At 30.2% G+C, this 12,287-nt stretch overlaps 3 protein-coding genes across 3 annotated transcripts in view; 2 read left to right on the top strand and 1 right to left on the bottom strand.

Moving 5' to 3' along the window:
- HELRODRAFT_166969 (hypothetical protein) overlaps nt 1-1,660 on the top strand; it is a gene marked incomplete at both ends in the record, with an annotated part of 5,400 nt that extends 3,740 nt beyond the window's left edge. Inside the window, 2 exons of the mRNA XM_009012123.1 lie at nt 39-383; nt 1,467-1,660. Of these exons, the coding sequence (XP_009010371.1) occupies nt 39-383; nt 1,467-1,660 (539 nt within the window). The remainder of the gene's footprint in view (nt 1-38; nt 384-1,466) is intronic.
- Nucleotides 1,661-2,866: 1,206 nt separating this feature from the next.
- On the bottom strand, nt 2,867-3,836 carry HELRODRAFT_166968 (hypothetical protein; the record flags this gene model as incomplete). The annotated part of the gene is made up of 2 exons (XM_009012122.1): nt 2,867-3,010; nt 3,675-3,836. The coding sequence occupies 2 exons, from the start codon at nt 3,834-3,836 to the stop codon at nt 2,867-2,869; spliced, it is 306 nt and encodes a 101-aa protein (XP_009010370.1).
- A 6,389-nt stretch (nt 3,837-10,225) lies between these two features.
- HELRODRAFT_166966 (hypothetical protein) lies at nt 10,226-11,794 on the top strand (the record flags this gene model as incomplete). Its single annotated transcript, XM_009012121.1, has 3 exons — nt 10,226-10,419; nt 10,494-10,648; nt 11,580-11,794. The coding sequence occupies 3 exons, from the start codon at nt 10,226-10,228 to the stop codon at nt 11,792-11,794; spliced, it is 564 nt and encodes a 187-aa protein (XP_009010369.1).
- Nucleotides 11,795-12,287: the final 493 nt, after the last annotated feature.

Below are 12,287 nucleotides of genomic sequence, written 5' to 3'. Positions count from 1 at the left end.
TATCATTATGCTACCACCTGATGATCCCAACTGTTCAGATCAAGATAGTGGTCCTGAGGATGGGGAAGGAATTATTGACAATTTATCAAAAACTTTATTGAATTCAAATGCTGAAGCATTAATTTCCAACATTGAGGCAGGCAAAGAAATGCTTCAGAAAGAAGAAATTGATATGCAAATACAAACACCATTAAAAAAAAGAGTGAAAAAAAGTATATCAATTGAAAGAAATTGGAAGAAGAGTGACATTTTGAATGTAGAACCCATACCAGTGTTTTCTGAAAATAGAGAATTTGAGAATTCATCTCCTCACACTCTGTTTAAATTATTTTTTGATGATGAAATAATCAAATTCATCACTGACATGTCTAATTTATATGCTAGTCAGAAGTTGAAGCAGTTGAATGCCACTGAAGAAGAATATAAAGTGACATTAGCGGTTTTGCTCTTATCGGGTTATGCTCCTCTGCCAAATCGACGAATGTATTGGGAACAAAGCAATGATGTTCATAATTTAGCAGTGAGTAATGCCATCAGTGTGAATAGGTTCGAGGAACTTCTCAGATATTTACACACATGCGATAACGAAAAAATTGACAAAAAAGATAAAATTGCCAAAGTTCGACCTCTGTTTAATATGTTAAATGAAAGATTTTTAAAATATTGGTCAGAAGAAACTTGTTTATCAATTGACGAGTCCATGATACCATATTTTGGTAGGCATTCCTCTAAGCAATTTATAAGAGGTAAACCTATCCGATTCGGATTCAAAATTTGGTGCATGAATAATCGTCTCGGTTATTTAGTGAGTTGTGAACCCTATCAAGGAGCCACTGAAGATTATGATCCAGATTTAGGACTCGGTGGATCAGTAGTTAAAAAACTGACATCATGCCTTCCTGATGATAAGAGATATCATTTATTTTTTGACAATTTTTTCACTTCGTTCAAATTAATTGAACGACTAAAAGAAAATCATATTTATGCAACCGGTACAGTTAGAATTAACCGAATAGAGAAATGTCCATTGATGGATATAAAAGAAATGAAAAAATTACCTAGAGGCACATCTGACTATTTTACAGATAGTGATTCGAATATTATTGCGGTTAGATGGAATGACAATAGTGTGGTTTCTATCTTGTCAAGCTGCAATGGGCTGGAACCAATGAAGGAAGTGAAAAGATGGTCTTCAGCAAACAAGAAGCATGTTTTAATATCCCAGCCATATATAATAAATCAATATAATAAATATATGGGTGGAACTGACAGGATGGATCAAAACATTGAAAATTTGCGCACCAATATTCGGATTAAAAAATGGTGGTGGCCGCTTTTTGCTTTCGCTTTGGATTCTAGCATTCATAATGCTTGGTGCATTTCCAAAAAATACTCAAAGCATGAAAATCACACTTATGCTGGGTTCAGAAGTGTTGCCAAAACTATATTTGGGCAAAACCAACCAGAAGATCTGAAAAGAAAATCAGTAAACCGTAACGTTGAAAATGAAATAAAATTTGATGGAAAAGACCATTTCATTGGAAAAATTTCGGATGGACGAAAAAGATGTAAATTGTGCCACAAGAAAGTATCAAAGAAATGTTTAAAATGTGATGTTGCCCTACACTTGGAATGCTTTGAACATTTTCACAGGAAATGATTTACCATGAGTATTAACTCATAACGTACCTTTTTAGGAACACTTTGTTTTTTGATCATAACTTACCTTATTTTTTTTAAATTTCATTTTAATTGGCTTTTTTGATGTTTTGAAACTATGCTAAATAAAATATTTCAAAATCACAAAAAAATTTTAAGTCATGCATTGGAGGGTTAATTCTCCTATTAAATCTGGTGTTCCCCAAGGTTCTATTTTGGGTTCCTTGCTTTTCAATATATTTATTAATGACTTTATAAATTCATCTAAATTATTAAAATTTATTTAATTTGCTGATGATACCACTATTCTTTATTCGCATGCTGATATTAATATTTCGATTAATGTTATTAATGATGAACTGAAGTTTATCTATGACTGGGTTGTATCAAAAAACTTGCGTATTAATTTAGATAAAACTTGTTTTATTTTGTTTGGTCCGAGAATTAGAACTGATATCGTTTCTCCTACTATTGTTTTAAATAACAGCCCTGTTAAAAGAGTTTTCTCATGTAAATTTTTAGGCATTATTATTTCCTCTAATTTGTCTTGGTTTTTTCACATCAAGCACATCTCATCTAAATTAACTAAAAATCTGGGCCTAATATATCGTGTGAAATTTAAACTTCCTAAATTTCTATTGTATACGCTATATCATTCCCTTGTTTTGCCTTATATTATTTATTGTATCTCTGTTTGGGGTTCTGCTCCGAAATCAAACGTTCGCATTTTGACTTTGGCTCAAAACTATTTTCTTCGAATATTATTTAATTTACGTAAATTTGATCACTTTTCAAACTATTATTATCTAGCTAATATACTTAACTTAAGTCAATTGTATGCTTTTCATTTGTTACTCTCTTTTTTCAACATTTATAAATTACGTTACTGTCAGTCTCTTTTTCATGAACTTAATCCGTTTGTAAATTCAAGATGTGCTCGTTTTCGTATAAACCCTGACTTTTATCTTTTAACTCCTAGGTCAAACTTTTTCATTCACTCAACTTTGTCATTATCTATGCGTCTATGGGATTCTTTACCTGTATGTGTAAAAAACTCTTCCTCTTATGGTACTTTTAAGTCTCCAATTTATAAAATTATGTTAATGCGCGTTGATTTAAGCATTCACTTATTCTTATTAGCATTTATCAACTTCATCGTCTGTTTGGTATATTTTAATTAACATTCGATTGTTTAAATTGCATATACTTATTTATCTTGATTTCTTGAAGTTCTGTCATTTAATTTATTTCTTACTTCAAATTTGTTTTTCAATTCAATTGTGTGCCTTTCCTGTAATTTTTCAAAAACCATTGAGTCATTTTCTTTTGTTTGGTTGCCTTTTATGGTTTTCTGTTTGATTTTGGAATTTGTTTGCTCATTATTATTTATTAGTTCCTATATTTTGTTGATTTATGTTTCATCTCATATATGTTAGTTAAGGTGGTCTGCACATACTGACTTGTATCTTGATCTCCTGTGCTTTTGGCCAAATAAATTAAATTAAATTCAATTCAAATATTCGGGTCTCTTAAATTTTCGAAAATTATTTTCTCGTTTCAATCCATTAATTCGAATTTTTATCATTATTATGTTATTATGGAGTTGAATAATGTAATAATAAATGAACCTCTATATTTTTTGATAAACAATTTTAAAATTCTGGATAACGAAGTGCTTATCGATAATGTCGCCGAGTTTTACTCGCTTGAAGAGTTTAATACTGACCTAAAACTTTTGAGAAACGAACTTGAAACCCACAAGGATGAACTGAAAGGCAAACTGAATTTTATGCTGCATGGTAAAAAAAAAGAAGGGACGTGTTGACGGTCCTGAAGTGTTTGAGCGATAATGATTTATTAGAAAAAGGTCCGGTTTTTGTGAGTCGCAATTTGAATAAAATACCTAGTTTGGAAAACATTATAAGAGTAAATTTCTCCAGCCTGCGGGAGACAGTTCAAGTTCAACATGAGCTGGTTGCCAATAAACTTGAGGCTTGTAGAAAGTTGATGCTAACATGTCTTGAAAAAATCGATAATTTGGCCTCAAACTCTAAAGACGAGAAGGTAAACAAACTTCCACAGGTTAAAAACGCTATTAAACCTGGTACCAGCATTTTGCACAACTCAAACTGGGCTGACTCACCAAATACTCCAGTCAACAATTCAAATCCATTCATCTTAGTTGAAGCTAAGAAAAAACGTGCACGTCATGATACTCCCCCTCTGACTAAACAAGCTACAAAAAAACCTACTGTCAACAATATAATAGGAAAAAGAGCTCCTGAAAACTCTAAAATATCTGCCAATAAAATAATGATAAAAAAAAAGTTTTATCACGTAGGAAACGTCACCAGATGTACAAACGAAAACATTATTGAACATCTACGTTTAATTGGAGTTGATAAAATTTCCTGCTTTCCTGCATTTAAAAAAGCTGATAACGTTGCTAAACAACAACATGTTGAACAGTCAACTTCATTTCGTTTGTGTGTGTTTGCTAAATTTGCTGCCTTGATTGAAGATGTTGATTCCTGGCCCGAGCAAGTAATAGTTCGTGAGTGGTCCTTCCATAGTCAGCCTTGTCAACCTGGTACAGTCTCAACTGCTCAAGATGGATAGCAATTTTGACCCTGATAAAAATTTTTTTGATCACTTAGATAACTCCTGCAACTACTATAAGCATCGGACCTTAGTAAACATATTTCCCTTTGTTCAAATGGTTTTAGTTTTTTACATTTTAACTCTAAAAGTTTTTTTCCTAAACTTGATGATTTTGAATTGTTTTTAAATGAATGTAATATTAACTTTAACGTGATTGCAATAACTGAAACTTGGTTAACTGAAATTACAGCCCCACTTATAGCCATTCAAGATTGGTTCTCAAGAGCTTGATATATTTAGATCAACTATGAATCAATGGCTATAAAAATCTATTCAAAGTTTAATCAAAACATTGTAGTTATTGTTTTTTATCGGCCTCCTAACTCTGACCCTATTATTGTATTTGAACAATTTTCTAACTAAATTAAAAATTATAAACTTTTGAATTGCAAAAAATCGATATTTTAGGAGACTTCAATTTAAACATATTGGGGTTTGATATTAATAACTCATCAACATATTTTATAAATAGCTTCTATTCAATGAATTTACATCCACTTATTTCTAAACCAACTCGTATTTCTGATCATAGTCTATCCCTCATTGACAATATTTTTACAAACAGTTCACTTTCTCACATGTCTGGTGTTGTCTATAGTGATCTGTCAGATCACTTACCCATTTTTACAATTGTAGATGATAATATTCAAGTTGATAATCACACTCCGGTGCCAAAATGTTGTTTTCCCACATATAACTTATCTGTTCTTAAAAATAGATTATCTAACACAGATTGGGAATTCATCTATAACCAATCAAATGTCAATTTGGTCTTTAAAAATTTCATCAATTTTGTTTATTCCTCTATTATTGATACATGTGCTGCAAAGCCTATCTTGAAGAATAAATATAAAAAACGTTGATTTTAATATGGACTTACTTAAGTTAGCTTAAAAGAAAAATATTCTTTATAAAAAGTTTTTAAACAACCCTTCTGATTTCAATAAAATTAATTATCTAACTCTAAAAAACAATTTTAATAAGATCTCAAGACAAGCCAAAAAAACATATTCTAAAATGAAATTTCAAAATGCTAAAAACAATCCAAAATATGTTTGGTCTTTAATAAATAATCTAATGAATAGAAATAATACATCTAATTTAACTAACTCTTTTAATATAAACGATGAAATCATTAGCTCTCGAGTTAATTGCAAACTCCTTCAATGAATATTTTACTAACATTGGAGTTGATTCCAATTTTGATCCTAATAGTTCAAATGTTATTCAGTTTTTGCCACCACCCACACCCTCTTCATTTCTTTATTGTCAAACAAATGAATTGGAGGTTTTTGAGATCATTCATGGTTTAAAGAACTCTCATTCAGCGGGTGATGATGGTATTTCAAATTTCATTATTAAACACATTGTCAGACCAATTTTAAAACTGTTGACCTATTGTGTAAATTTTTCGTTGTCCTCAGGAATTGTTCCAAATTGTTTAAAAATTACAAAAGTTGTTCCAATACATAAAAAGGGTCCTAAAGAATCAATTACAAACTACAGACCCGTTTCGTTGGTCTCATCCTTTTCTAAGATTATTGAGAAGATTGTGCACAGTAAGCTCGCCTCATATTTGTATAAATATAACATTTTGTCTGATTGCCAATTTGGTTTTAGAAAAGATTGTTCCACGGAACAGGCCATATAAGATTTAATATTATTTGTTTCTAAAAATATTGATTCAAAAAAAAATTACAATTGGAAATTTTATTGACATTAAAAAAGCATTTGATTCTATTAATCACAAATTGCTACCGGTGAAACTTTCTCAATATGGTTTGGGGGGCAACCTGTTAAAGTGGATTGAAAGTTACCTGGCTGACCGTTTTCAATATGTAATAATTGACTTGCATAATTCCTCGTTATTGCCCATTTCCTGTGGTGTCCCCCAGGGTTCAATTTTGGGGCCACTTTTTTTTAATTTATATATAAATGACCTTGTTAACTCTACTCTGCCAGCCAAATATATAATGTATGCAGATGACACCACTATTTTGGCATCTGATGGAAAATTAAATACAGTTGAAAATGTTCTTAATCAAGAACTGACTCGAGTTAGTTCTTGGATGTTCAATAATTGCCTGGAAATTAATATTACCAAAACTTATGCATTACTATTTGGTCCTAAAATTGTTACTAATCTAATGAACTTTTCATTATATTATAATGGCAACATAGTGACTAAAACTGAAAAAATCACTTTTCTTGGAGTTGTTGTTACTAGTAATCCAAGTTGGAAAGAATATATTTATTTATATATCAACTAAAATTTTAAAGAATGTGGGAATTATTTTTAAATTAAAACATGTTTTACCTAAATCTGTATTATACAGCTTATTTTACGGTTTCGTTTATCCTTATCTGATATATTGCATTATTGCTTGGGGACGTAATGTCAAATCCCATATAATGATATTAGATAAATGCTTACTATTTTTTATTAGAATCTATTATGATTTAAAAAAGTTTGATCATGTTTCGCATTATTTTTCTAAATCTAATTTGTTGTCCGTTTCGAAACTATATTTATTTAGAGTTTTATTATTTCTTTTTAAGGTTATTACATTGAAAAAATATACCATATTTCACAATTATTTGATTGATTCATCGTTATACAATCACCAAAAAACTCGTCACACATCAAACGGTTCATATTGTCAGGTCACGCACTACTTTATTTTCATCCACGATTTTTGTTTTCGGTTTAAAACTATGGTTTCTTTTGCCTACTAGCCTTTTTCGTGTGAACAGTTTAGTGGTATTTAAATCATCAGTTCTGAATCTAATTAATAATAATTATTTTCCTGCTGACATTCGATGATTGTATGATTGTTTCATTTGTATTACTCATTTTAGATTTTAATCCATGTATGTGCAATTTGTGTTTTTTTTTGTCTTATTTGCTTTTTTCTGTTCTGATTAGGGTGACCATACAAGTTCTTTAAGCTTCTGCGTCTCCCAGCATTTGCTGAATAAAGACTTATAAATAAATATAAATAAATATAAATAAATATAAATAAATATATACATATATATACATATATATATATATATATATATATATATATATATATATATATATATATATATATATATATATATATATATATATATATATATATATATATATATATATATATATATATATATATATATATATATATATAAATGAAAAAGTAAAATAAATTACATTAAATCTTCCCAAATTAGGTTTTTGTTTTCCAGCCAATATTTTGAGAGCGGTAGATTTTCCTATACCATTTGTTCCAACAAGACCTAACACTTCCCCAGGTCGAGGGGTTGGTAGTCTGTGCAGTTTGAAAGAATTTGCTGAATATCTGTGTGTTGTGTCCTTCTCCAAGTTGCTTGGAAGATTAATTATATTAATGGCTTCGAAGGGACATTTCTGCAAATATGTAAAATAATAATATTTCAGTAGAAATTCAAACTTGCTTCAGCAAATAGTTTTAACGGTGGTATAAAAACGCTAAAATAAACTGGTGTAGTCATTCTTTTTAAAAAATAACCACAAGTTTCACAACTTCCCGTCATTTAATTATGGTGAAGTGATAATTTTAGTGAAAATTACATTGAATCAACAATTTGCAACCTATCTTTTTTAAAAACTCCTTTTCTAAAAATATTTTAACAACAGCTTATATTTTAATATGTGTATAAAATCTATAAAAGTATCCAACATAACGTCTTTGGACATAACCCAATATAACTAACAAGTTTTTGACGTCCTTTCATGAGAATATTTTTTAATGAATAAATTTTGTAAGCAAAAAATTTAAATAAAACAAAACATTGAAACACAACTTTAGTTAACCGCTTTTAAAACTGCTAATTTTTTTTCCCTTCTGAAAAAAACCTAATCCTAACCCGCCCCACTCCTTCAATTCACCGTTTTATATCAAACCTCTCAACTTTTTGAATGCATGACCCTAAACAACATTCTTCATGTTACCTCCTCTCCAAATTTCGCCTCCATTTAATTTACCTGCCAACCTTGTTTTTCCAAAGAATAAGTTACTCCCCATTTATACAATATTCTTGCTAACACTGAGTGGTGCTGTTATGGCCAGTCTAGTGTCTTCATTACTCTGTCATTGGTCCGCCTTCATTACTGTATAATCTTTGTTCTTCAACAAATTTAAAAAGCATGTTTTGGAATAACTTTTCTCTAGCTCATCTTTCATCTTCTCACATTGGCTACTGATTCGCCAGGTATTGCTTACAAAACACTCATCATGTCTCTAACATCATATCTACATAAACTTATTTATGTTTGTGCATCATCATAAAACATGATCTTTACCTAGCTTCATAATTTTACCAACCAGTAAGCAAATACTGTTTCCTAATTTATATAAAACAGTTTGCCACTCAGCCTTCATTAACAACCATTCATAGAACTTCTAAATGAAATGTTTGAAGCAATATTCGTTTGAACAGCCTTTCAGAGATCCTAATAGTCTATTCATCCAGACACCACTGACATTACGCTAAGGGCATTATATATATCAAATTATCTTAATTATATATAATCAAACGAAAAATGGAAATGACAACTTACTTTTGAACATATTCCACAGCCAATGCAAAGCTCCTCTGAAATAAATGCTATCTTATCAGCTGGTGAGACTTCAATGCACAAACGACCTAGCATTATGTTAAACAACAAATAAATAAATCAATAAGCCAAGTAATTAATTTAAAATCCTTCAATGAATGATTTTTTAAATTTTCTATTTCACATATTTTTCTTTAAATAATGGATCATTTAATAGAAAAGTTGACTGATTTCTTAAATCAAAATCTGACGAAAAAATTTTTGATATAAGTAAAAATATCTCATCAAAAGCTGGCAAAAAACTTCTAATATAAGCAAAAAGCATACCCATTCGAACAACTGGACAGGAACGTTTGCATTCTTGTTTGCATCTTTTGGGTTTGCATTTGTCAGAATTTACTATGGCAATTCTTGTCAACTTATCTTGTGTGGCCATCGCTATTAATCTAATTTGAAAATGATCACAACATTACATGTTTATTTAAACAAAAAAATCAGCAGCTTCTGTTATCAACCAAATATAAGATAGGTCTGGATGTTTCATTTAATAATGGGAAAATACCATTTTAGTGATTGAAAATATTATTTAAATGCTTTGAATATCAGTTGAACTTATAATCAAAATAATGAGAACTCTTTTATTTCTTCAAAAGACAAAATATAAATAAAAATTACAATCAAATATAAAATGATCAGATATTATAATAGTTAAAATAATAATAATAATAATAATAAATAATAATCTTTGAGTTTTCCCGAGCTGGACGACAATATTTTTTTATTCTCGTCAAATAGTAAATTTCTGAGTTAATTAATTATTTTAAATTGATATTTTTTGACTAAAAGTGTGTTTTGGATATCATAGAAATAGTATTGGTTGAAAAATGGAAACCAGAGGAAGAAAAGATGAATAAAAGGTGGTGTCCGTGCCACAAATAAAGTCAGCCCCTAGCCTTGTGAAGATGGATCACCAACTTCACTTATGCGAAATGTGTCGCAAGACAAATGAAGAAATCCTTAAGAAAATCTCCAATTTGTCTTTGGGCGTGAATCACTCTAAATTGGATGAGCTAAAGGATATCAAGGAAGATATTAGGGAAATAAAAAAGATTTGTGTGAAGATCAATGAAATAGAAGACTCTGTGAAAATACAAAAAGATGTTGTCAGAAATAGAGAAAAAAATTGAAAAAGTAAAAAATAATGCTATAAAAAGCTTAGAGAAAAATGAACTATGCAATTTTAAATGGAGCTCATTGTTTGAGGAAAATGTTAAAAAGATAACCTCAGATGTTACCAATATTAAAACTTCAGTAACAAGTGCTAAAATGGAATCAGACGCTGCCAAAGATAGGGAGAGAAGGAAAAACAATATAATTGCATTTAATATACCAGAAAATGAATTAAAAATAGCTGTTAAACAGGCAATTTTTAAGATGTTCAAAAAAATGACAAATGTTGATATTAAAGATGAAATTGAAGGAATCTTCAGAATAGGAAAAAAGCAGAAAATGCAACATAAGTAAGAACTGTTATAATAAAATTCAATAATTATAAAACAAAAAACCTAGTGATGGAAAATATCACAAAACTAAGAAAAATTGATGAATTTAATAATGGAATCATTGGACATGATCTATCGGATGAAGACAGAAATACATGCAGGAAGCTACTAGAAGAGAAAAGAAGAGAAATAAGTTTAAAGAATGACCCGGCTGGATTTTCATTCAAAATCAGAGGTACTCCTGCAGGTGATGGTGGTAATGGGGGTGAGGATGTTGGTGGTGATGATGATGGTAATAATGATAGTAATATTAATGTTAATAATAATAATAATATTGATGATGATAATAATAATAGTTATAATAATAGTGCCGGTAATTATTATTATGGTAATATTAATGTCAGTAATAAAAAGGATGGTAGTAATACTGTTAGTAATGATATTGTAATGATGTGTAATGGTGGTGGTAATGTTGATGGTGGTAATGGGGGTGAGGATGGTGATGATGATGGTAATGATATTGATGGTAGAAATAACAAAGGTGGTAATGATAATAATAGTGATGATGATAATGATGGTAAAATTAATGATAATTGTAATAATATTGATTATCGTAATGATAACAGTAATACTAATGAAATTAACACTGGTGATGTTGGTGGTGATGATAATAACGATGGTAATGATAACTATGGTAGTAATGGTGGTGGTAATGCTGATGGTGGTAATGGGGGTGGGGATGGTGATGGTGGTAGTTATTGTGATGGTGGTGTGAAAAGGCTGACCTTGATATTAATGACGGTAAAATTATCGACCAATTTCTAACCTTTCATTCTTGTCTAAGATTTTTGAGCGTTTGGTTCATACCCTCATACTCGGTTTATGAGTCACTTTAACGTTGAACGTTTGTTGCCTGATGTTCAATCTGCCTATTGTGCCTTTGCCTTGACAGAAAGGGTATTGCTCAAGATGTTTGATGACATAATTTTTGATTTTTGATTTCCGGCATCATGGCGTGTAAACGGAATTTGACAATCAATGAAGTTTTATGCTATTTATCAAATAAATACGAGTTTCTAAATAACGATATCTTTATTAATAATACGTCCGACTTCTACAGCTCTGAAGAAATCTCGACAGCCTTCAAACTGATTGAACATGACGTCAATCTTCTAAAGATCTGGAAGCTATTAGGCTAACCGCCGCAGAATGCATACCAGTGTTCAAATCTTCCCTGACTTGTCCTCAACCATCAATCAAAGACCCGTCAAACAAATTTTGCATAACCGTTTTAAAACATCAGAAGATGGTTTTCACTAATCCTGAAAATTGGCCTGTCAGCCTGCCAATGTGGAAATTCACCCATAGTGGTTTCCTGCTTGCTCCTTTATAAATCCAGTATTCTCAAGTCATTTAGCATGACTTTTTTGACTCTCTATCATTTTTTATCTAAATATGTTTTTCATGTCTACAATTTTATTACATTAGCCAATCAGCTAAATGTAATTGCTAAATCAGATATTTATAATCTAAATCTATCTGCATGCATGCACGTGCATATGTATACATAATTATTTTTATTTCAATGGATACTTTTTGCTGACGACTGAAATAATTTTGCAGTCAATAAATGTTTATTTTGTTCAGTTTCATTTCATTATTTTGTCTATAAATTGGATATTTAGCTATCTAAAATTCTGAAGAACAGTTTAGCGTTTGTTTCGTTTTAAAATTTTGATTTTTAGTTGAATTTGATTTCCTTTTCCTAGCGGCGTCTATTCTGACTAGTTTGATACATGCTAGCCTACCATTGATGCACATATGTCCTAAAAGAGCTCATAAATTAGTCAGATCATGGAGACGCATAAATGAAGATGATCTACTCA

This window comes from Helobdella robusta (genome assembly GCF_000326865.2).
Source record: "Helobdella robusta unplaced genomic scaffold HELROscaffold_10, whole genome shotgun sequence".
Lineage (NCBI taxonomy): Eukaryota > Metazoa > Annelida > Clitellata > Rhynchobdellida > Glossiphoniidae > Helobdella > Helobdella robusta.
Note: the sequence above shows the minus strand (reverse complement) of the source record. Positions and strands in the feature narration are given on the sequence as shown.